Consider the following 26,571-nt stretch of genomic DNA (forward strand, 5'->3'; position numbering starts at 1 on the left):
CAGCCCTGCCATTGCTGCTGCTCCTGCCTCTTCCCTGGCTGCTGTGGTACTGCAATGGCAGCAACACATCTGGCTGACTCACAGCACACTCCTGGTTCCACAAGTGCAGTGAAAAGTCATCCCACACATTACTGCCAGAACCAGCAGAGATATCTGGATTCCAGTTTTTGTGCATAACATGCATAAGGTTTGCTCAAACTTCAGGAATCCCTGATGTAAAATGCTAGCAACTGCTGCTGCCACAATGGAAGGTATCTGGATTTATCACAGTTTTCAGAGGTTACAGCCCTCTCTTTTTAAGAAAATCCTGATGTTCCTCCACCTTGCTTTTTTTGTAGGAAAACTTGTTTCTCTACATAACTGCACAGTGGTTTTGCAAAGGCAGCTGTCTGAAAACCCCTTCCTTTTCTCCTGCTGGAGAGAGCTGACAACCAGTGAACTGCACAAGGTGCCATCCACAAGGGCATGGTGTGCCTGAAGTGCAGGAGCAGCTCTCAGCAGAGCACACAGCTCTGCCCACCAGCAGCACTGGGCTGCAAGGCCTGAAACTGGGAAGAGGAGGCGTGAAAAACCAAAGAAGCCATTGTGGCAAATGGGCACCTTTCCCAGGCAGAAATAATAAAACCCTGCAGCATGACTGCCTGCCTCCCACTACCCACCCACAGTGACAATACAACCCTGGCAAGCTCATAAAAATAACACTGACTTAAAGAAAACAAAATGTAGGCATGTTTTTCTGGAGTAACTTTTCACTGAGAATTACTCACAGACAGTTCACTATTTCCTAGAATTTAAGTACACATGTCAAACTTGAATCTGACTTGAAGAGTAAGGCAAATTAGAATTACAAATTCAGTTTGTTTTTCTGTATAGAAAAAAAAAAGTTTAGTTTTACATTCTGCTAGCCATGAGCAATTTGTTCAAAGTTAAACTAGGAACTAGATTAATATCAAAAGTTTATTAATTCTACCTCAAGAAGCTTAAGTTATAAAATGAGAATAGAAAGCTGATGACCTGCCTCAAATGTTGAAAATCTTATCACAATTATGTCAACCATGACACAGAAAGAGGAAAATGGAAGAATAATCCCCATCTTCTGATCTATTCAGGATTCAGATGCTTCTGTAATAGTAAACTTGAGATGTACAAAGATTCTCCTTTTGTAAGAGCATAACAGGTATGCACTGTCTATTAGAAGCTTCTTCAAAGACAAGGCCAAAGCATATTAATGATGGATTTTCAAGGCTGACAAAGCAGAAATGCAGCTACTGTAGAGAGCAGTGTTCTAAAAACCAGCAAGGGGTGTTTCATTCTAACTCATCTTTTCCCAAATTCCAACCTAATCAAACCCCTAAAGGAAGAGGAATTTTGTACTGACTAAAGAGTGTTATCTTCTTTTTAGCACCTCTGTTTTCTGTGACTTAAGTAATTTTCATAATTCCAGCAACTGAAAGAAACAATCCAAATAGCTGTAATCATTTGGATAAACTCATTTCTGCATCTCAGGTGTTGGAGATGAATAAATCTGAGGCCAGAGAGAGAAATAGCTTAATGTTTCAAATTCCCATTTAACAGATACTTGACTGGAGCAGGATGTTTAACAGAAGTCCTCAAAACTGAAAACTGAGGTACATCTTGAATGATGTCATTAGACTCATAAAGCAAGCCCCAAATACTCTAGCTCTCCTCCCTTGCTCAATCTATCTGTTGATGCAGGTGTGTTGGACAATTCACAGCCCAGTTTAAAGCAACAGCATCAAGCAGGAATCACCTGAAGGCACCTGTTGAGTGCCACCAATGTTCCAGCTTTCCACTGTCACCATGCAGAAGAATCCTGAGTGGTGAAACAACTCCACAGCTAGTGAGGTGCTCAGTGCTCCAGATGAAGTCAAATATAAGCCTTGGTACCCAATGAAATGCTGCTGTGTTCATACTTGTAACACACTAATGAAGCTCAAGGGTAGAGGACCTCAGCAAATACTTGTAGAACTGTGATACAGAATCACAGAATTGTTTGGATGGGAAGGGACCTTGAAGATCATTCCAGGCCCCATCCAATCTAGCCTTGAACACTTCCTGAGATGAGGCAGCCCTCAGCTCCTCTGGGCAACCTGCTCCAGTGCCTCACCACTCTCACAGGAAAGAATTTTCTCCTAATGCCTCATCTAAACCTACACTCTTCAGTTTGAAGCCATTCCCCCTTGTCCTGTCACTATATCTCTTATGAATAGTCTCTCTTAATCTTTCTCCCTTCAGCTACCAATATAAATGAAATCACTGAGATATTTCAGACCAATAGCTTAACATCAAGGCCACACACTCAATGAAATAATTCTCCAGAATTGCAGAAATGGGGAAAACACCAAGTATTATGCCCTCCCTTACCTCAGTAACGTAAGTGCTGGGTAAACCAGAGTGAGAATCCTCATTCTGTTTCAGGCTAGCATCAGCAATCTCCTCCTCTGTTCTTACCATAACTCCATCCATCAGTTCTCTACTATTCCTGCTGCTAAATTTGGAAGCATCATCTTCGTTGTAGGCTGACTGCTCTTCGTCACTCAGCTTGGACTGATGGATATCATGTGGGAAAGTATTTGTTCCTAGGGTGTCTGGAGGATCTGTCAGGTCAGCTGCCTGAATGTCTGCATCCACAGTCAGTTCAGTCTGGGTGACAGAGGAGGAGATGTCTTCAGCAGCAACGGTGCGGATTATGACACTCGGCGTGTGGCACTGCACTGTGACGTTGTCACTTGTGTTTAACAAATGCTCTGGCTGTCAGCAGCATTTGCAAAAAAGAGACAAACAAAACCCCAAACAAGGTCAGAGACTTTCCTGTTACTATCTACAAATCTTTCAAGCAAATACAAGCAAAAAGATTCCAATTGCTAAGTGCAGTTTAGAGTTTCATATATACAGTATGTCAGCCCAGATCATCTGTTGACTTTGCCTACTCTAAAGGATAACTTTGTAGACTCAATGTGGTGTCATGTGTTCTTTAAGTCACAAATAAAGTAAACACATAATAATATGAAAGAAGCAACCATTCAGGTGAGGATCACTGTAGATTCAAAAGGGTTTGAAAGTGTTTTTTCCACTGAATTTTTCATCATTTTGTGATTCAATCTCCAGTTTGCTTTCCCTTCCCTCCCTCTAGCAAAAAGCAATACTTGTCACTACTATCCAAGTGTTGTGGACCACATGTATTAGTGAGAGTAACTGAAAACATCACAAAACAACAAGACTTGGTTTTGCTGGGGACCAAGCCACTAAATGGAGACATTCTGTTCAGAACTTCCTCACTAAGCTAAGTTCTGAAGCAACCTGAGGTTGTTTTTTAAAAACAATACACAAACTCCCAAACTCTCAGTCTTCAGGATTTTAAGCAAAGTAACATTGTTATGACTTAGGAGCTGCTTTGCAAGTTTAACAGGCATGTGCAGGGCCCTGCATGACAATGCTCCCCTTCCCCAGTGCCCGCAGCCCGGCTGTCCCCACCCAGAGCTCTCACAGATAAGGCGTGAACGATGATCTGCTCCGAGGAGGCCGGAGCTGCCGCGGCCGTCAGGGTCATGGTGGGACTCGTTGTCAGCGTTAAGGGGAGCCCTTGGCTCGAGCTTGTCTGCAGTAAGTAGGTACCTGGTGTCCCAGTCGGCTGGAGGTGGAAAGACTACAAAGACAACACAGGTTTAATACCCAAATGCGGTGCCCAGGACATACTGGAGCATTTTGGTTTACATGACCCAGCCTAACTGTAACTCCCCTGGAAAATCATCACAGCAATCCAATCCCTTCTGCACTGACTGCTGCACTGCACTCAAAAAGCAGAAAACAACTCAGCTGTAGCCTTAGGCTACCAAGGCAAGTATTAAGGGCAGGAGCCAGCAGGTCTGAAATATGCTGTACATCAGCAGGTAAAAAAGGAACAATTTCAACTTACTTTCACATTGAGATGGAAGAGAAACTGCTACAAATTACAGGACAATGGAACTGCAACGATCTTTACTTGCTGGGAGCTTTCTCTGGCTCCTCTATGTCAGATTTCAACAATGAAAAAATCCAAGCACAAAGGAAAACTTTGTAGCATTGGTGCAAATTTAAAGCATTTAACTATAATTCACAGTTTACTCAGCAGCCCTAATGGATTACTTTCAGAAATAAGTTTTAGAACTCTTCTACTTGAAAACCTTCCCCCTTTTTTTTTTTTTTTTTGAAATGCACACTTCTATAGTCTAAGAAGTAGCTGGGTTGAAAAGAAAAAGCCACAGTAACAAACACCAGTTACTTACTGGAAGAATCTCAAAGGTCTGTAGGGTTCCACTGTTCAGTGTTATTGTCTCAGAGTCAACAGTAGCAGCAGGGGAATCGGTTGAGGCTGCAAAAGAAAGGAAAAAAAAAAGAAAAGTATGTAAACCAGAATGTTCAGGCCTGTAGAGAGCATAACACACTATAATTAATACATGGCAGGGTACTGTTAATTCCCCTAAGAGGAAAAAGAAAACTGGCTGCAGTCCTAATGACAAGGTTCTCTAATTGGTACCCAAGATACAATTCTATTTAAAGAGAGCGTTCTACAATCCATAAGAGGAAAAGAAAGTAAATATGGGTTTAGCACACAGAGATAAAAGCAGAAAATAAAGTTTCTAACATGATTTAATTACTTTTTGTTACGAGATTTGCAAGAGGTTCTAATGTAAGGATACCCTTTGGTGTAATAATATCCTTTGGATCATGTACTGCTGGTTTTAAACCAGTGTCAGGCTTAATATTGTTGTGTTTCCCACAGACCTCTTTTTCTTTTTTTGTATTTTTTAATCTTTTCTGCCCTCCACAGTATGTCCACCCCTGCTGAAAGTTCAGATGCTTTACAGATATTTGCCTATCCTGTGTGTTATGACTGCAGTATAAAAGCTGTAAGTATTCTTACTACAACTATGTAATTATTTATGCAATTAGCTCCACTAATTCTAAAAGTAGTGAAGAGAAGCACTGGAAACAGTTGATGTAGGTATTTTAAGATCACCAGGTCCAAACAACTCGTACTCAAAACTTTGTAACCATAATTACAATTTCTACTTACTCTTAAAAAAAATCAACCACAAGTTCCAGGAAGCTGAAACCAAATTAATACTCTGCCTGGGGTTTTCCAGTAATTTCCTAAATACCAAAAGGGGAAAAGATCTACAGGATGGTAACAGTGACCCAAGGAGTGGAAACTTTGCCATCTCAGACTCCATGGCTGCAAAATACAGTAATTTTGGTCTCTTAAGAAGATAAAAGCTCAGTTTTGAAGCTGTTATTGTTGTAGTGGTGTGTTAAGGTTTCCTGCTGCAGGTTTCCTGGTACTCAGTAGCAGAGAGCTGTGAAGTGTGGCCTGTCAGTCACCCAGCCAGTATATTCATAAAACCTCAGGAATTGCCCCTTTGAAACCTTGAGCCTTCCACCAAATGCAGCTGAAAGTGGGTAATAGGTTCAGCTCCCATGGGACTGTGAAACACACAATACAAAATTCCCTGTGATTACACAACCAGAAATTCTTCAGAAAAGCAGACTAAAATGGGGGAAAAGGCTTATTAGGCAGACATGGGCAAGTGAAGTCACAAAACAACCATCACAGGATTCAATTCAGAGATGACTAAAGGTTCCAGGATCCCAGCCCATCTTGCCTGCTCATCAGCTTGGATCAAGCTTCACTCAAAGTCTGAGACTACTGACATTACTATGACAGACAAAAAGTTCTTGGCTTGGTGTCATCTGTCATTCTAATTAGAAAATAAACCACATAAAATGAAGCTAGCACTTAATAAACAGATTAAGATAGATTGATCTACTAAAATTATAAACAGAAAATTGTCTGCCAAATGCCTATTGAGGCATAGTCTGAAGAATCAGTTTGTAGACTGATCAGCTTAGCTCAGAGCAGGGCTATGGGTCCAATCCCTGTGTGGGCCACTCATTTAAGATCTGGGACTCCATGATCCACATGGATCCTTTCCAATTCAGAATATTCTGTAACTGATTTGGTTATCAGCAAGACCAAAGCACTAAAATTTCCTAATAAAATTTACAAATGAAAAATGGTACAAAATAATATACAGTGCAGATGACAGACTGCATGTGACTGGAGTTACTTAATAAGATTAGTTACAAAATCAAGCAGTAAGAACTACACTCAGAGCAGATCTGGTAATCAATGTTAGATAATGAGCAAAGTTCATCCTTAAGAGCATGGGAAGCATCAACCTTAAAAAAAATACAGTGGTTTAGCAGAACACTGGCTGTTGGTGGCACTTAGCAGCTAACATTTTCCAGAGTGTTTGTGACTAGAAGTAATTGCATAATAAAGGGCTAGGAAAACACACTTACACCTTCCCCTCAGTGCCCTGCATCAGAGCTTAGGGACAGCAATCTGTGTAACTTACAAAAGGAGAACTTGTACATGATGTTCACTGCTCTGCACCACAGTGACCAGAAACAACTAAAGGAATGAACACTCACTATCTTCATTAAGAGGTTTGTGCACTGAAGGCTTTTCAAAGAACAGGTTATGTGGCAAACTCCTGTGTGCACACACACAAACAGACACCTACAACACCTGTGTCCAGGTGCTCCAATTGTAGCTTCTTGGAACTACAGCCCCAGCAATATCTACATTTGCCTAACAAAGTCAGAAACAGGTAAACAGAACACAGAAATGTTTGATCTGAAGTTATGGCATGACCAAGGGAGAATGAATACAACTCTTTAAGACATGCCCACTCCTCCTTCACCACCTCAGCAGCAGCAAGTTCCAGGTTTCATGTGAGTGGCTTGTTTCAGTACTTACAGACATGGGTGATCTGCACTGGGATCTGCAGAGCTGCCATGGGGCTGGGGGCGCTGCCCGTGCTCTCCTCCAAGCGAGCCACGCGGATCTGCACGTGCTGCACCCCCGAGCTGGAGTTGCTGCTTGCTAAGCCACTGCCACATTTGTTCTCTGCAAGCTGGTGCCCTGGATTGTTTTTCTGGTTCTCGTGGAGCTGTTTAAGACCCTTTATCAGCACTGAGAGAAAAAACACTCATGCTAAAGCAGGTTGAACAAGCACATTCGAAATGCTGCAATTGGTGATTTACCCAAGATGTAAAGAGCAAACAGAATCTGGAACTTAAGCAATCTCCAGAGATACAGAAACTAGAAATTTAGCACATACATAGACCATTTATAGCCAACTACAGCAGTGAGGTAGATTTCCTCATGGAACCCAGGCACTTCACGATGCTTGGGGTAAAAAAAAAACCACATAGCCCATAAAATTTTGGAACTCTCTAGAATGATGCATGATATATCCCCAAGCTACAATCAAGTGCAAGTATCACTAGCTGTGTAATGCTGCTACCAGAAGTAAATCCTCCAATCTTCTACAACATGGAAGCAGATTTGTTCAAGAGCTTGACAGAAATGTCACTGAAAATGGGGAGCAAGAGAGAATGAATCCCACAGTGGTTATATCACAATTCTTCACCTGTGCTTGAGGAGGCCCACTGCTCCAAGAGAACCACCCACCCTTCTTCTCTATAATTGCTTTGGGAGCAGCTGATTTAACAGCAGGTCACAAAACCTGAGGCCTCAGCTTTCTAGAATTCATTACAGCAAACTGCCTGAACATCTCCCCTTTGTCAGGGGAAAGAGAGCAGAGCCTGTTGATTCAGTGCTGCATTTATCTATGAATTATTTGCTACAACAACTGCCTATTAATGTGTGGTAACACGGGCTCTCCTCCCAGCTGCAGCCTTGAGGCAGGACTAATACCTAACCACACTGTCAACCACAGCACAAGTGTGCATTAAATTACATCTTTCATTAATTATGACATGACTAATCTCTCTGATTTTTTTCCTCTCCCCAAGTAAGACAAAGGGAGGTCTGAAGGTCACAAACAACCCTTTGCCTTAGGCACTAGTTTCTCCAAGCCAGAATGGCAAAATGGTATGAAATGTATTTGGGGGAGCTTTATACTCCTGATTGCTCCCCTCCTCTCACTGCAGCTAGTAGTAGATCTACTTTCTGTCTACAGCTAAGGCTCAGCACCTGACACAGATTACATTTTAACATAGTAAAGGCAACACATCTAACCTGATGCCATAGTTGGGCTGCAGATACATATCCTCTTCCACCTGAAGAGGTCACTGCCCTCCATACCAAAGATAAGCATCATCTGAGATCTGCCAGCTGAGCTGCTGAGATACATACTCTCACTTTAGCCAAACTGAGAAGGGATGGCAAAGTCTGTCTAGCTGCACATGTCAGCTTGGCTTGTTTGACTGAAACACTTAAGGATTGCTTGTAGGAGCAATTCAGCCAGCAGATCCAAGGGGCCAGTAACTACCAGCAAAGGAGCAATGTGCTCTTTGGCCAGCAATGCTGTAAGCAGACAATAAAATGCAGCCTTATTTCTTTGACATATGTGAAAGAAGCTTTCAGAAGAGAAGTGTGCAAGCAGTACATTACCAGGGAATGAAACATCTTTGTGGTTTGCAATCTGTCTTTTAATGGTCCACCATTTACTCCGAAGCCACTGTGGGGAGCGGACACTACTCCATCCCTCAGCCAGCAAGTCCCAGTTGATGTCATTTTCATCAGACACTTCAAGTTCCGCTATCCTGGCAGGACACAGAACACATGGAGCTGTCAGAAAGGTTCCCCCGGGGTGGCAGCGGTGTCGCACGCGTCCGGCCGTGTCACACGTAACAGCGCAGAACGACATGCTAGTGACCAGCCCACCAGAGCTCAGGAATCGACACAGGCTTCCAAGGCTCCACGCTGCCAGAGGTTCAAGCAGAATCATAAACAACAGAAGATGGACTAGACCTGTTAGATGATCCAGTCCATCTCCTTGCCATGCAGGATTATTCTCCTTATTTACTTCTACATTAGGTCTTAGATCGGATTATTGTGAAGCATTCCAAGTGGTGGTACTTGCATCTTTGCTTTTTGAAAAAACATTCCCCAAACACATCTCCAAGGCAGGAAATACTTCCTGAGATTCACTCTGAACATTCACTTAATTAATTTCATGTTATGATATTTACTTGTTTTCTTCTAAGTAACAACCATCCGTCCTTAACACAGATTTTTGCCTTCTCTCAGATGCTTCTTAGCCAAAGTAGATGAAGTTAACTACAGCATTAAACACTTCCTCATAAATCAATCCCACCAGGCTCTCCAGATAAGGGACAGTCTTCTCTACCAGAGTCTGTTTGAAATCACTAAAAATCTCTGAATTGCCCTTATCTGTACATAATGAAAGAGAAGTGAATAGTGAGGGGAAAATATTTTTGTGCAAGTTAAGAAAAGTCCTCTTCACAAATAAGGCAAGAGCACTCTTGCTAGCTAAAGAAAGAAAGAAGTAAAAATGAAAAAAAAAAAACAAACGACCAAAACCAACCCTGTAGGATAAGTAAAGGATATCTGGACAGACCAAACCAGAAATACTAAGAAATATACCCAGCACATTCTGAAATGTGGAATCAGGCTCCTCATTTTGAGTTTATGTCAAACAGCTTCAGTAAATTTGTTAATACTACTTTTTAAGTAATCCTTAAGATTCCCTGGATGTCTTGGCTTTTTATTCCCACCCAACCCATGAAAATCCACTGGCTAAAAAGCTTGAGTTAAAGGCATTCAAAATGGGAGGAGGACTGGAGAGAGCAAAAGATTTCCAAAGTCACTACCAGGCTGCCAGTTCAAATGTAGTCAGAGATGCTGATATCCAATCAGTGTTTGTTGGCCTACATGAAATTAATTTGCAGTCTCAGTTTAGCTCTTTGTAGACAAGATGTCCACATCACAGAAACCACCACCACACTTGACCCTTGTTGGTCATCTCAGCAGAGAGGCCAAGGACTGAACGGGCAGGGAGACTGAGCTACCCTCCAGTAAAGGGTTAAAGCGCATCGGTGGGGCAACGTGTGGGAAGCTTGCACGGTTTGCTGCCTGTGCTGTACCTTTTCTGTGGAATAAAGAAGACTTCAGTCTCCAGGGTTTTCAATCTGACACCTTTCACGAACACTAACATTCACTAAAAAAACAAAAAACAAAAAATATGTTCAATAATAAATCTCTGGGAACTGTAAACACAGCAGTGATTTTTGGAAGGTTCTAGAATTTTCAGTGTCTAGGAAACCAGCAAAATGGACCCCAACGGAATCCTGCTAGCAACACATATTACAAACCTTTAAAAGTAACTAAAATAACAAACCTCAAGATCAGATTTATTTCATCCTCCTTGGTCCACTCGGTGCCTCCACTCTGTTTCCAGTTGAGATAGTTGAGCCATTTCGAGCGGCACTGCTTCTCCGAGCGCGTCCCGACCCGCTCTGCCACTGCAGCCCAGGACACACCTTGTGTGACAATGTCACCTGGCTCTGTGCTTGTCAGCTCATGCACTACTTCTGCCAGTCTCTTCTCTTCTTTCTCTGTCCACTTTCCTGAAAGAGAGAGAAGCCCTCCACCTTAACCAGCAGCACATACCCTCTGTTCTGATCCATAACATGCCAGCAGATATTTAACTGCCATGTCCAACACCTTATTCCAGATGCAAATATTAACTTGTGAGGATGGAACTGTTCTTAATTACTAACAATTTATATTATATCCATTCTTGATTAGCAAATCAACAATTCCACTTTTCTGCTGCTGAATTTCTCTTTTTTCTTCCTCTCACAGATGAATAAGGCCACACAGAGCTTGTCCAAATAGTTAGTGATCAGAGCAAACAGATCCAAGCTATCTGAACTGTATTAGCTGGAGTGAATTAACCATGCAACAATTTGGTGCACATTATTCACATGAGGTCTGGCTGAATTTTCCTTTATACTTGAATATATACATTACAAAATAAACAGTACTTTACTCCTGAAGTGCCTCTGTCTCTCTCTTGACACCAAACACCCAGTGTAAGTCTATAAGCATTAAACACAAGGGACAGAATTTTAACCAGAATATCCATTTCTGACACCAGCATTTACCTCACCTGTGTTGCAGGTATCCTTCATCAGTCTACACCGATCCTTTACAGATGAAGCACTTCTCCCCAGGGCAGCTCCTATTGTGGCCCAATCATTACCATGCTTTACTCTCAGCCTACAGAGAAACGTGCTCATTAGCACTATATCCAGTTAGGAAATCACCAAAATAGCAAATATTTGCTAATAAAAACAGGATGAATGTGCAGTTTACAGGCCTAAAGAGAGAATGGGGAAATCACTTTGCTACTTTACTATTAGTATTTTCTGCTACTTTTTCATATGTTTTTCTAGAAGCCTTTTGGACCAGCTGAGCCACAAGATACATATGAAATGCACAGTATCAATCAAGATACATATAAAATGCATAGATACTATACATATAAAATGCACATTATCTGTCTTGCAGGAAGATTGTGAGGCTTAATGAGTGTGTTAAACACAATATGAATGTTTATCTAAACAGCTGATTTCCATTCTATACAGGTTCCTCAATGATTTTCAGGTGGTGCAGAGAGCACTTGAGACATTTCAGTAATGCCCAATGAAAACCCAGGCATTCTACAATTTAAATTAAGCAAAACCCTGCATAATCATGTTCATCATTTTAGCAATCATCTCCCTCCTTCACATGACAGCAGGCTGCTTAAAATGTTGATCCATGAGTAGTTCTGACACATCTGGAACCACAGGCCCCTTGTGAACAACACAAAGCAGGCTCAATTGATCCAAACAGATCCATCAACGGAATGCAATACACTCCTTTCCTCCTTTCAGTCCAACAGTTTCTTCCAACTGCTCAACCCTGGAAATGTGCAGGAGGGGATAAAGTCTTCAGCCCCATCTCCTTGATCTATCAGGTTCATACTCAAAATTAGGCTTTTTGAGCTGATAATTTATGTATCTGTAAGACTTCCTAGGGGAGATTCTACTCTTGACCTGCCACTTCCTTCAGGAATAACCTTTGCTCAAATTTCGTAAAGAAAAGGAACCTCTGTTTCTCATAACCACAAATAAATTGACTGTGCTTGCAAAAATCTGAAACTTTCCTAGTTACGACAGAAGCCTTTGCTTTAGAACTTTGTTGCATATTGTTAGGTCCTGAACATATGTTAGAAAAAAAAATAAAAGAATCCAAATGTAGTTTCATTTTTCTTTAGATAGTAACCACTACTTTTGGGTAGTGTTGGAGCAGTCAAATTTATTTGTAACTCTTCATTGATTTCATATAAGGAAACCTTTAAAAATGGATCAAGCTACTACATATCAACAAGAAAGAGTGATCTTGTTCATAAGATAACTTACTCTTTAAGCTTTTCAATTTCCTCAGGAGTATACCTAAGCAACAGGTAAATAAAAAGACATTATTTTAAACAGAAAGCATACAGTGTAAATATCATTATTTTACTAACCACACAGCACACATTTAGCTACAAGAAGAGATTAAGGAATTTCAGCTGTAAGATACATTCTGACTGAATACTTCAGAAGAATGTGAGGAACAAATGTCACTTCCCACATTAGTGCATTTCTAAGGTTAACTGGTAAAGGATTCCTCTCATTTGTCAGAAAAATTCCTCATTCTCCGTGATCTTACTCCTATGAACAGAATTAGAATTTTCTGCATTAGTCTTTCGAATAAACAGCTTCTTCCTTACTGTCCCAATTCACCGTAAGCATAAAGCTGACTTTCCATCAAAAAAGTATATCAGCACTGAGAAGATATTTTTAATTTTAAACTACCTTCAAAAAGTAAAATACAATATCCTTTCTGGATAGCACTGGATCACTGCTTTAAAAAATGGCAAGCAAGGGCATGAGGGGTGAAGATCAATTACTTCCAGGTCACAGCTCTAGAAAAAGTTACATCTCAGTAGATCTATCTTTGTGTCCACGTCCTGTCATCATATCAGAATCTGTTATTCACCTCTGTTTTGGGTTGTTTGTCTGTTCTCTAAAGCTGTCAATGAATACCATCAATTGAACACAACTATTGCCAAGGATGATCTATCAGGATTGAGCAGAGGTGACATATTAGCAAGATCTAGGTCTGTTTGGCTACAATTTTCTGTCTCACATAGAACATGTCAGGCATAAATACATGACCCTAGTCATACCAATAAAACCATGCAGCATTAGAGGGTTTCATACTTTCCAACATGGTTTCTGTCATCATACATGCGAAGAACTCTTCTATAGACAGCAAAGAGAGGCCGATTCAGACCCCAAGCTATTGTCCTGTAGAAATCTTTTCTTTCATCTTTTGACATTTCAAATATAATTTCAGTGGCATCTTTTATTCCACGGGCCTAGAACAAAGCATTAAAAAAAAAAACAACAAACAAAAACAAAAACCACAAACAAAACACCTTAGATAAAGTCTCCTAGGAATCAAGAAGTAGAACACAAGAACTGAAGCCATTATGCAACTTTTTGTGTATCACAAATACTACAGTCCAAAAGTAAAACTGAGTATTTATGGATCAGCTCCCTCAAATACAAACCCTTGATCACTAGGTTTTGTTGTTTTAGTTTTTTTCACATTGGAGTCCTGGGAGACACAGAAATTCTAACACCTACCCACATATAATAAAAAAAAAATTGTCCAATGTATATTTTAAGATCAAAAATTGAACCATCATATAGAACATGATGGAATATGTACTGGGGTGAAATTAGTCTGGGGCCATACAAGGGAAGGTTGTCAAACAGTGCTATATTGATTTATTACATAATTTTAGCTATTCCTCATGCAAAAGTGATTTCTTTCAATCAAACTACTCTTCTTGTTCTGATGGAAACTCAAATCCAATAGAAAAACACTGCAAAGAAGCATACCAGTAAAACTTAACTTCAGCTTAAACTAAGAATCACTACATTTCAATTATTCAATGCAGTACAAGAAAGCAAATAAATGGGAAAAGAATGAATCAAATGGTTTATCAGTAACTCAGAAAAGTTGTTTAGCTAGCTTAAAAAAGCTTCACTAGATTTAAAAGGTAGTATTACCCATGAATGATTTTGTGGCAGAAACTCTAATAGGTGTGTGGGCAGACATACTCTCTTTAACTAATACTGTGGATTTTTATCCCAATGAACACTAAATTCTGGGCTTTTTTTAAACCACAAGTGAAGGATGGTGAAACTGTAATATCCAGGCTATATATTCTCAGCTGTAAGGGCTCAAATATTCTCAGCTGCAAGCCTACCACAAATATGATTTATGGGCAATTATCACCATCAGTGTGTTCACCACATGCCCATTTACACTGAACTCTGACCCCAGTAATTTAAGGGGAAGAAAGAAGACACAGGCATCCTGCTAGTATAGTACACAATCACAGACTTGGCACCAAGGATGTCTGAAAGTTGTTTTCAGTGCTCAGTAAGGAAACTGCTAATGCAATTTTTTCATTTTTTAGGAGTCCTCAATGTATAGTCAGAGAAGAGATTTAACCATGTAAAATGTCATGTCAGGATGCTCAAAACAAGCTATATCCAGTACAAAAATGAAAAGCAATGTTACATACATTAAAGCACTTAAATCTTGTCTGTGAAAAAATTTTTCTTATGTATTTCAAATGGGTGATGACCATTCCTACAACAAACCAATCCAAATCACTTATTGTGTATTCTGGGAAGTACTAAAGAAAGTTGAATTCCAGCAGGAACTGCATTCCCACATTAACATGCAGGGAATATACTCTAAACATACCTTTAAATAACGTTCAATGTTACTCATCAAAATGTCAATTTCTTCCTTTGACCACATCCCTTGCTTCCACTTATGGCCTGAAAATAGAAATGACAACTAATTACTGAAGTAAAGGCCAAAAAACAGCAAGAACAGAAGTGTCTGAAAACATGACCCATGCTGCAATTAACAAGGAAAAGAATAATTTTAGGTACTAAAATATAACTAGCATTAATTTTAAACAGATGTTATTTCATAACTGACAGTAACATTCAACTAATATTTAAATAATGTGAGTCAGACCCCTCTTCAAAAACATCCCATTTTTAAAAACAGAATATGAACTCCTCTATGAGCTGTCAAGTCACATTTTCAGCTTTTCTCTTCAGCTGCAACTACAAAATTTCTGCCTTTAAACTGACAGCTGAAATTTCCATGCATTGAAATGATTCCAGAAGCTGGAAGTTAAAATACAATTCAGATTACCTGAGGAATTGGCAACAAGGTGGGGTTCTCTTGCATGCCTTAACACTGCTGAACATGAGAGTACTGCCACCTACTGTGAGTGCTTTTCATAGAGGTAAAGGCTCTATTAAGTCTCTTTTTGACAAGCTGGTCCTCATCTCTTTCCTTCTTTTTGCATTGGGAGTAATGCTCAGGGGTCACAGCCAACATAAAACCTTGTGGTGGGTCTTTTACTTCCCCAAATAAAAGTAGCAAGCCAATAGAAACAAAGTTTCCTCTCTGTCTGTGCCTTCAGTAACTACAATGCCAGCTAAGCTTTAAAAGCAAATTCTACCAACTTTATTCAGAGAGAAAATTTCAAACCTGAAGTCTATCAACAAAACATTAAAACATTCCTACTTTAAATTATCCTTATTTCCCTTATAGTCATACAATGCTTTTAATTGAGCTTCTGCTGGTGTGACCCAGTTTACATATTGGTGTGTGCTGGCTATCTGCCCACCTCTGCTCAGAAAAATCAGGGTACTTCCTTCTCAGCCTGCTAATTACCAGAGCTGAGAGACAGAACACACCAAAGAGACTGTCTACTCAAATCCAATTATAATGAAAAGTACAGGCATTATTACTAATTCCATTGGAACTGGTGAGATTGTACTCTTTCCCTGTGTCCCATAGCTTCAATCTCTTCTACCACAGTTACAGAGACAGCAAAATAATGTATTACAGTAACTGTGATTCACACAGGTCCAAGCTTCTGAACTGACTTAGTGGGACACTGCTACTTTTTACAAGGAATAACCTTTAATACCCAACTATTTTAGGAAAGGACAGATATTCTGCACTTCACCTGTTTGCATACTCATAGTCAAGATGATCATAACTGCCCACAGGTCTGGGAAGAAAGCATTTTTAGGTGGAGGCTGCTATAAAGTGATGAGCTCAGGCAACACATGCCAAATTCTGAGCTACTGTACAAGAAGACACACACAGGCATTCCCCCACTGCTATCTCTGTGACAAACCACAGAGCTTACAAGAAAAGTTCAGCCAGTAGAGATTCTCAAATATTTTTCTTGGCATATTTTACTAGAAATACCTTCCTCAATTTATTAATCTCTTAACTGGAATCACCAGATTGACTGCCCTCCTTTGGCTGATAACGCTGTGTCTCTTCCTAAAGGTTTCTAACAAAAAGAGGGGGTTGCTTTGAACTGACTGAAAAAAAATATTTTTTCTCTAGAAAAAGTAGAAGTCAACGTAAGAAAAACAGTAGAGGGGCCAAGGAAACCAGAGAGACAACACATCTTCATTTGACACTATGTTTTTTGTCTAGGTTTAGAAAGCCACTTCCCCTGTGGGCAGGAAAGTAAAAGGCAAAATCTCTTGAGTTCAGCAACTACTACATGATTGCACAGATATATTTGGAAAGGGAGGAATGCCCAGTGGGGTGGAAATTTTAGGAGTAGCAGAGGTTATTTCATTAGGTCCTGGTCTACAGGAGCTCTCTTCTTCTGAAGCAAAATTGAGCATGGATTGGTTTTTTTCTTGGTGTCCCCCAGCTGTGCTGCAGCTCCCCACCCCCTGACAAGGCAAACACAACTCTCTGCCCAATCTGGGCTGGCACCCAGCACCCACAGCCTTTCTCTACTGTGGCCTCTCCTGTCTCCACTGCAGGCATGGCCCATCTCCAAAAAGCCAGACCAGAGACTACTTTATGCAACCTGAAAAATGTTCTGAGATATTTGGAATAGTTTACCTTTCTACAGCATGGGAGAACTGCATTTGAAATACCCTACCTTTATTGGTTAGAGAATCCTTATCCTCTTTGGTTGTGAACCAGGCTTGACTAACAGCTGATACTTCTTCATTGCCCATTGGGGAGATTTCATCCAACTGCTCATTCTGAAGAATCTTGAAAAGACCAGTATGAAATGATACAGTCAGATATTGACTTGTTTATATCACTTTACCATTAACATGGAGACACAGTTTGAAGGAAAATGAAATCAGCACACCTCATCACCTGGCTGACTGTTCAAAATGTCATGTCTTAGATATGGCACTGGAACTATCACCTTTCTTAAAACACCTGAGTAAGATTTAGCATATTAATATACAGATGTTGTGAAAATTAATTAGGTAACATTCTTCATCTTGTTTAATGTACAGTAAGTAAGAAGAGTCTCACTGGCTGTGGTATAAACAGGACTATATACAGCATCTCCAATCTAGAATTTTAAACATGCTATACCCACAAAGAAAAACTGCATGTAACTGTTGGGACTGGTGACAAGATAAAGACTATTTGAGCACGTTATAAAGCTTAATTTATAATCAAAGCATGACAGAAATAACAGATGAATTTGTCTTCTATGCAGAACACAACAGAGCACATCACTACCAGTGGAGGGTTACCTCTATTACTCTTTGCAGTATTGTTCTTTGGGCAGCAATTTCAGACTACAAATAACCTCTCTCACACATAAAATTATTCAATTGTTCTTTTACAGACCAGCATCTTACAAACAAGATCCATGCTTTCAAACATTTGTATCAAAGAGTCTTATTAATTTAGTAAGCATTTCTGATACTTGTTTCCTTTTTCATTTCAATTTAAATAAAAACATACATCAAATAGGTAAATTTTGAAGTTTTATTGTACCTGAATCTGGGTAACAGTTCCTTCATTAATCTCATCTTCAGCTACCTCAGCGGTAGCAGTCATGGTCACCTCAAAGCTCTGGTCATTTTCTGAAACTTCAGAATGGGTAAGTTAGTTGCATACTTAACTCCCTGAAGCATTTTTTTACACATCCTACAAATTTCATAAATTACTACCTTTGAAGTGAAAATTTTTAAGAGCCTTATTTGGTATTTATGTGTTGACACAGTAAATTCTAAAATGATTCTCAACTGATTATCAACTAAAATGATTATCAACTGCTTCCCTTCATAAAATTTAAATATGGACTTAGAAACCTTCAGTTTTATGCTTGACTATAACTATGACCTAATGTGAAACATAAACAAAATATGTTTGATGCAAAAATTTGAAACTGTATTAATATTTCTTTTCCAGCCCTACCTCCAGTATTTTCCATTTAAGGGACAACATTCAAATCTTTTGGCTGCATGTGTTTTCCCCAGTCCTCCTCCAACTTCAACATGATAATGCCTTTACTTCAAAGGAACTTCCACCTATTTCCACCAAATAAACAGGCACTCCAGGTACTGGAAAATGGTATTTTAATGAGATCTGGTTTTGTCTCCCTTTGGGAGATTATATTAAATTTTCTAATATTCAACTTCCAGAAGACTAATTCAGTATTCATCCTATATTTTTTACATCAATCTCTTTTACACACACCTCAATATTACTGAACACCGAAATACTAACTGTACTGTCTGATCATTAAAAAACCCCAAATTTCTTTGTAGGAGAGCATCTAGTTGCTAATTTACTTATCCCTCATTTTATTCAATGCACCTGCAAGTCTCTAAACTACTTTAACACAGGCTTATTTTGCCAGAACTAATTGCTGCAGAACTATTCAAGGCTGAAAAAAATTATGATAACCAAATATATTAATAAAATTTGGAAGAAAAACACCCCATGCAAAATATTCTACTGTGATTCAAGAGTCCAGTTTTAATCTTTACCAACAGATATATTTGCTACAGGAGTACATAAAAGAACTTACTTGGAACTGCAACAACAGAAATGCATGGAGTAGAATCATCAAGGCTTTGATCATCCTCTGATAAGCAAAGCCTCTTGTGTGGAGGTTCAGAGCTGTCTTCAGAGTCTACTTCATCAGCTTCTAACAACAAAAACACACCCAGGTTACTTCCTGTAAGCTAAGGAGCCTTGGACAGAGTTCTCCTAAAAAGCTGGCCAAAGCAAACAGTAGAAGCAAATGTGACAAGCTGGTTCATACTTTGCTGCTGCCCAGGAACCTGGTCTAAGTTATAGGCAACAACAGTCCCCATGCTTTCTTCAACATGCATTTTCTTTGAAAATTCCATCCACAGTCTGTCAAACACGAATCAGTCTACAGAAATTTGGGTATGTGCTTGGTTCTAAGAATCTGTTTCAACTGAAATAAACCAGCAGCTGAATCTTTGTTGGGCACACACAGACAGTTTTGGGATTTATACCTAATTCAACACTTTATCATTCTTTAAACTAAAGCAGAACAATTCTTGTACAGTAAGCTGCAGCTGAGTAGGTAATAGAATTTGTGGGCAAGGATGGTGGTTGGATCAATCAAAACAAAGAAGAAAAAAAAATTACTACGTAAAACAATTCTATACCATTTTGAGGGCAGTGAAGAATTAGGTTCCCTTCAGTATCCTGAGTCAAAGTCACAGAGTTCACGGTTTCTACTGTCACTGTGTCAGACTCTTCTTCAACTGTGCTCATACTCAAACCTGAAAGAGCAACACACAGATTTTACCCTTCTGCAGCTGGACTCCACCTGGACCACAGTGCTGCTTCCATCCCCCACACAGCCAGCACAAAATCCCACAGGGAGTGAGCCTGCTCCTTCACATGACAAAGCCACAGTTTCAGACATTCACCCACCTTTACTTTCCTGCACACATCTATTGCACAGACTAAAACAAGATAGCTTTAAAGTAACTTTCCCACTTAAAAATAGTACCTAAACTCTTTATTAGGAGGATTTGCAATCTACTGATTTCTTTTTTTTTTCAAACACAAACCTAGGCTATTGCTTTTTCAGCATTTCTAAATTCTTCACATCTGAAGATTTTTGTCCAGTATTTGTTCCCCTGTTAATTTAATAATTCTGCTATTATAGAACTGAAAGCTAGTCAGGACTGACAAATATTTTTCTAGTGTCCTATTAGTCATAGCTGCCCTATTTATAGACTGCCAACTTGCAAAGTTTTATTCTCCTTCCATGCATATAACTAAATGTGAAACTTGCAGTTTTTCTTCAGCATTTAAACAACAAGAGCAACAGAAAAATTGTTTGCAAGCAATCACCAGTACAAAAAGCAACTGAGAGAATAAGTAATCCAGGATAAGCCATATACATTGAAGTCACAGAATTAGGGCAATATAAAGTGTCTCTGATAATTTCATTTCCATTGTAAAAGTACTGCAATGAAACACAAAGTTTCTAAGAAATTCTATGTAAACCACCAGCAGTAATTAATCTGAAATAAAACAAAAACTCCACAATAAAAGTTTTATCCAAATACAAAGAGATGCAACTTTTGCTGCTGCAGAAGCTAAGTGAAATCACATCTAAAATATCCAGAAGCTTTACAAAGATGTCATCAGTTTTAAGCCTGCTTTTGTTGACTTTGGCAGAGATTTGCAAAAAGAAGATATAATCTATTTCTCCTTTAACTGCTCAGTCCTTTTTCTGTGTTTATTCATATGTCAACAAACACAAAAAATTACTTTTAACTTTTATTTTGAAGCCAAAATGTTGTTTAAAAATATCTGGCTATAGCTTTAGAAAAAAGAAATCATAAATACATTACAAATTTTGCATGTACTAGGCAGGGACAGCTATATAACCACATGTAAGTGGAATTTACAACCTGGATTTCAAATTTCCTGTATAATGTTAACATTATTGCATCAGCAGGAGATTATTTAATTTTTAATCAGAAAACATGTTCTTCAGTATTGAAGATCCCCAAGAGAAGTGTTATCCTAGAAAGAAAACTACTGCTAGTCCTTCTACAAAACTTCTCACCTCTCGAGTTCATTGAAGATTTGGCACATCTTTAAGCACACACAGTGACTGATTCCTCAAATGAAGTGATATTACCCTTCTGAACATGTAAAAAATTTCAGATCCCACTGACATTTTAAATCAGAGGGTTCTCAAGCTTACTTTCACATCTACCATCAACAGTTCCTTGCCACATGCAAGTGTAGGAGGGAGTAACTTCCTTGGGATTCATCTGCTGCTGAGTTTTACAGCCTGTGCTCTATCCTTCACTAGAGGCTGCTGTTTGCTGCATGCCTGTAATACTGATTTTAGGAGCCCAATGAGGCACCCCTATGATTTTAGGAGCCCAATGAGGCATCCTTAATGCTAAAACATGAAGGAAGACATCCAAAGCGTTACAGCTAAATTAGCAGGCTGTAACTTTTTCAACCCAGTTTTAAGTTATTAATTTAGTTTTTGGGGAGTGAACAAACTGGGCCAAAATAAACAGATTCTCTTTTTCATGTTCATATGTACTTTCTAAGTAAGTTTTACTACAGGGACTGCTGTAGTAAAAATCCCTAAAGTTACTAGAAATGAGGTGGAGGATTCTTCCTTAATTTATGTCAACTAGTTGTCACAACATTTATTTTTCTACAATCAGTTGAAAGCATCCACTTTTCACCATTTTAGAGGCCTGAAAGACATGAGATTTATAAGGCACATTACAACAGTCATTTACTTCACCTACAGCTGTTCTGCAAGCAGTGGAAATTATAGCACCATCCACAGCAGAAGACAGAGCAGACCGTTCTTCTTTTTATTTGAAGACTGATGAAAATTGAGTACAGGCACAGTAAAGCTGTGTTATTGTTTCAGTAGTTAATCAGAACTTGATGAAAAATCAATCTGTATATTTAGAGGATTTGGATACCAAATTAAAAACACAGGGCAATGAATCCCTTTACATTGCCTGCCTTTCTGGTTTGCAAGTTAGGAGGCAACAGGACACAGCATAAAGGGGATCCATCCATCCAAATATGGCATTCCAGGGATGGGGAGGAAGCTCCACCCAGGATCAGTAGCTGCTACCCTGGCACTTCCATGCAGAGCTGTAACAGGATTTACCAGACAGTGGCTGAGGCAGCACATCTGAGAGCACCACTGATTGCCCTGATCGAGTCACACATCTGCAGCTCTCAGCTCCAGCTCCCCCAAATTGCAGAGCAATTTGTTCCAGCAACACTGGGCACTGCACTTTGTTCAAGGACCTGTGACTTCCCAAGAATTGGGAGTTCCTGGATGGAGGATGGGTTCATAACTCCTCCATTTCCCAAAAACCATTTATGCCACCTGTAAGTGCAGGCTCTCCCCAAAAAATAATGATGCTCTGTGTAAGGTACTCATGATTTAGCGTATCCTAAGTTTTCTGAGTAAGGCTAATAACCTTGACCAAGCCTTGATAAAAACTTAAAAAGAGCCACAGTCTTGATTCCCATCAACTTTAATGCATATGGCCTTGGACCACAATTGAACACTGAGTAGAAAGAACATGAGGAATGAAGCCAAAGTCAAATGCGTATTTTGGACACCATTTTTTATTCATTAGACCATATAAATACAAGAAAACTGAAAGAAAAAACAACCAACCAGGTTCTTTCAAGCTACATTTACCCCAGGACAGGGGCAGCAACCCATTAATACATGAATGAGTGACCAAAATCAGGAATAACTGTGTTGGTTCTTTTGACTGAACAGGAAACAATCCCCAGATCTTACAAACCTCGTTGTTTCACACTTAAACAATGCTGCAGCTACCAGGTACTCTGAACATGCATCAGATACAACACATCCACAGGGAGCTCAGTGGCCAAAGCCCCGTGCTGCTGCCTGAGCCAACACCCTGGGATGCCTTCTCCTGATCCTGGCTGCAGGACACCCTCCATCCATCCCAGCACAGAAGCTGGAGCTGTGGTGAGCAATGCCAGACCACAGCAGAGGCTTTGGGATGTGCCACATGAATTCTGCTCATTGCACACACCTGCACATCCACACGTCTGCTCTTGCAAAAGCTAAATGCAAAGTAAATGACAGCCATGGTTTATTAATTAGTGAGAATTAGGACCTGAGTAGTCTCATCACCTCCAAAATGTCACCTTTTTTTCACAAGTTCACTTGAGGTGTGCTTTTGAAAATGCAAACAAGTTTTATTTTAAACAAAAGATTTCCTTGAATTTTAAATTAACAACCCAAGGTTTTTCTTTAATCCTTGATTCACACACATTCTTTACAGAGGTGCCAATCCATCACTAATATTTCATTTTCTGAAGGAGGGTGTTAGCATTTAGGGAAGAGAACAGTGCTGGATTGACATGCACCAAAAGTGTGGGTGCCATAATCCATAATGAAATAGCAACTTAGAAATCAATGCCACTTCAATAAGCATTTTTTGCCTTATTGGAATTCTGTGCATTGACCAAATGCAACACTTTTTAGAGCAGTATTACAATTTCAAACAAGTTTCAACATGCAGCCAAAGAAGTGGGAAAATATTTTGTCTACAAGACTCATTTAATACAGATTTCCAATACAAGTTTTCCACTAAAGCCACATAATAGAGCTGTTCTTATTTATCTGGGAAGCATGCAGCAGAATTAACAGAAAAAAAAACCCACAAAGCTGATTTTACACCAAACTGAAAAAAAAAAAAAAGAAGTAATATCCTAATACAAAATTCCTTTAATTCTAAATAACCCTCATCAGACAGATGGGCTCAATTATTCTGTGGGCTGTAAAAAATAAGCACTTCTAAGAAATAGTATTTTTACTCTTGCAGACAGAATTCTGTCACTGCCCCTAGTTATTAACTGAATGTTATGTCTAGTCTTTAGTGGACGGTTGTAAATCTTAAAATTTCTATAGTAAGTTGAAGTTCTCTGAATTGGACAATAGGTATGTTTCACTAAGTCCTGTAAAAAGCAAAAATTGAAGATTATTGAGGGAAGTTCCCAGTTACTGTGCCATTTAACTGGAGCAATCCCATGGAACACATTGGGATTTCAAGGCATTTGTTCAAGAGTAACACTAAGGAAACAAAATCATTACAGGACCTCATCTTTTAGGATGCCTGAATGTTTAGTGTATTCCATACCAAGTCAGTACTTCCAGTACATTGTCAGGAGCTTTTATTATTCAACCAGTGCCAGTGCTGTTTACTAATATTCAACAAAACTCCCCCCTAACCTTACTCCAGACCAAATGGGTTCTGTTCAAATTTAAAATTCCACCAGGCAGAAATTTTCTCTAACAGCTGCCAACAATGGATACAGAAAGAACCAAAGTGGGCAGACACCAATCACAAGGACCCAGGGACCTGAGTCTGGGGCATATAAGGATTTATTAATCTGTATCAGCATGAGATTACAGTCCTGTAGATACAATTGCATCCTACTCATCAGTGGTGTTTAGAGAAGTGGGCCATCACTGAAACAGAATATATGGGAGACACAATGGGACAAAGTGTTCTCATTTGCATTGATCCAAATTTGGCAGAACTCCATGAGTTTCAGCCTGTCCATGGAAAGTTTAATAAAAAGAACTGAGCATGCTTTAAATGTCACACAGGGGAAAAAAACAACACAAAACAAAATAAAAGCTATGTCCTCACTCTTTCAAAAGAAACAAACACAGAAAGTTTCAAGTTTTCTTTTTCAGGAATTGGCTCTTGGGCACAAGGTTCTAGCTATGGATAGAAATCTTCCTATGTACTAAAATTCTTTTCCCTTCATGTAAATCAAGTTCCATGCTAAGCATTTCAGTAACTTCTTCACCTTTAAAAACAATGGGTAGAATTTCAGCATTCAAGAAAAATAAGAAAAATTATCCTAATCATAAGACTGATAAGCAAAGTCTTTCTTGCTTTCTGATGGAAAGATAAGCACAGAAATGATGCTCAAAAAAAGGAGAACATGCAAGACACAGCAGAGAGATCTTTGTCTCTTATATGGCTGCTTTTTACATTTTTGTGTGGTTTAGACAAAAATCAGTATTTCTGGGCATTCTCCTTATGGAGTTATAATTAATGCTCAGTCTTTTCAGTAAGTCATAAAACATCACGAAGTTGTTTATTATTATAATCATGTGAAATAACGTAAATGAAAACCAGAATGAGATGTTTCCATCTCAATGCAAAACCTGCATCTCCTGGTTTTTTAAAGGAATTCTAACTATGCTGTCAAGAGGCCAACTTACATCTGTAGCCAGTGCTGGCAAACAAAAAGCATTTTCTAGATTACTTCAACTAACAATGGCCAGGTGGGGCTGAACAGTGCAACTCTGTGTGAATGAATACAAATACTACACAGCCAGCTGAAAAAGTAGCTGGTACAAGTGTAACACACTTCACCATGCCCAAAGGCACAACCAAGAATAAAGAGACCTCAAAAAACCAAAAAAAAAACCCCAAACAAAAACACACACAAAAAAAAAAAAAAAAAAGTGGGGAAAAATAGGCTTTTCTAAGCGGAATCCTTTATTTTGGCAGAACAGAGCATAGCTCTAGTGCAGAAAATCCTGGTACCGCCCTAAGATGAAACCCCTGATTTTGGCAGAGTCGAACACTTCAGACTCCACTTGCCCTAAGCAACCTCAAATCACAACTCTCGCTGGGAAAAAAAAAAAAAGAGCTTATGAAACAAAACAGATAAAACCCACAAGTTCAGGGTACCCCAAGCGCAGACCCAGCGAGAGGAAATGGAGAAATTCAAATGCGATCGTGCAGGTGGGCCTCTTATGAGAGACATCCAGGTTTGGGGGAAGGAGTTCAAACCACAAAAAACAACAACAATTAAAAAAAAAAAAAAACATAATAAACAAAACAAACGCGCTAGCGGCCTCCCCTTGCCCTGCCCACCCAAGGGAGCCGGGTTTGGTCATTTCCAGGGCCGGTCCGTCCGTCCGCTTCCCAATCTCGCTGCGCGCAGCGGCAGCTCCCCGGGAAGGCGGGAGCCGCGGCCCAGGGCTCTCCCAGGGGAGCAGCCGGCGGGAGGCAGCGGCCCGGCCCCTGCCCCGGCACTGCCCCCGGGGCGGCGGCTCCGGGCCCGCCTCAGCCCCCGCCGCCGCCAGCGCCGCCATTTGGCCCCGGGCGGCCGCCGCCATTTTCCCGTGCCCTCGGCGGGCGGCGGCGCTGGACGGCCCCGCCGCGGGCTCCGCTGCCCGCCCGGCCCTGCCCGCCCGGCCGGCAGCCCGGGCCGAGCGCGCCGAGCCGCGGGGCCGCACACGGCCGCTCCCCGCCCCGTCCCCTCCCCTCCGCCCGCGGCCGCCGCCGCTGCCCGGAGCTCCCGGCCCTGCGATCCCGCAGGGCCCCGCGCACTTACTTCCTGTTTTGGGTCCGGGCACTTGAGAAACCAGGATGGAGACTCCCAAGTACCAGGATGGAGGCGCCGGGCGGCGGCGGGCGGCGAGCGGGGGAGGCGGAGGCGGCGGCGGGGCGAGGCGCTGCGAGCCCGCCGGAAGGGCCCGCGTCCGCCCGCCCGGCGCTTCCGCCCGCCCGCCCGGCGCCACAAAGCGCACGGAGCCGGCCCGGAGCGCCGGCGGCGCCACAAAGCGCACGGAGCCTTCCCCGCCTCGCTGAGGGGCCCTGGGATGGACCCCCTGAACATCCGCACGGAATGGATGGGGTTGGGAATGGCCGCTGAGAACATCGACCTACAGCCGAACG

At 40.5% G+C, this 26,571-nt stretch overlaps 1 protein-coding gene across 3 annotated transcripts in view; it reads right to left on the bottom strand.

The window, feature by feature from the left end:
- DMTF1 (cyclin D binding myb like transcription factor 1) overlaps positions 1 to 26,343 on the bottom strand; it is a 28,968-nt gene extending 2,625 nt beyond the window's left edge. Inside the window, exons 1-15 of one of the 3 annotated variants that reach the window (XM_036400592.2) lie at positions 26,228 to 26,343; positions 19,474 to 19,590; positions 18,861 to 18,980; positions 17,822 to 17,916; positions 16,956 to 17,070; positions 14,717 to 14,793; positions 13,153 to 13,310; positions 12,307 to 12,339; positions 11,010 to 11,119; positions 10,236 to 10,464; positions 8,486 to 8,637; positions 6,824 to 7,039; positions 4,287 to 4,372; positions 3,509 to 3,667; positions 2,473 to 2,772 (exon numbers count right to left, since the gene is read on the bottom strand). In XM_036400592.2, coding sequence (XP_036256485.1) covers positions 2,473 to 2,772; positions 3,509 to 3,667; positions 4,287 to 4,372; positions 6,824 to 7,039; positions 8,486 to 8,637; positions 10,236 to 10,464; positions 11,010 to 11,119; positions 12,307 to 12,339; positions 13,153 to 13,310; positions 14,717 to 14,793; positions 16,956 to 17,070; positions 17,822 to 17,916; positions 18,861 to 18,980; positions 19,474 to 19,582 — 1,959 coding nt within the window. In that variant the 5' untranslated portion in view covers positions 19,583 to 19,590; positions 26,228 to 26,343. Of the gene's footprint in view, positions 1 to 2,385; positions 2,773 to 3,508; positions 3,668 to 4,286; positions 4,373 to 6,823; positions 7,040 to 8,485; positions 8,638 to 10,235; positions 10,465 to 11,009; positions 11,120 to 12,306; positions 12,340 to 13,152; positions 13,311 to 14,716; positions 14,794 to 16,955; positions 17,071 to 17,821; positions 17,917 to 18,860; positions 18,981 to 19,473; positions 19,591 to 26,227 lie in introns of all 3 variants that reach the window. The other 2 variants (XM_036400591.2, XM_036400590.2) reach the window with 2 other exon arrangements.
- Between the last annotated feature and the right edge of the window lie 228 nt (positions 26,344 to 26,571).

Source organism: Molothrus ater, chromosome 5 (genome assembly GCF_012460135.2).
Source record: "Molothrus ater isolate BHLD 08-10-18 breed brown headed cowbird chromosome 5, BPBGC_Mater_1.1, whole genome shotgun sequence".
NCBI classification, from domain to species: Eukaryota; Metazoa; Chordata; class Aves; order Passeriformes; family Icteridae; genus Molothrus; species Molothrus ater.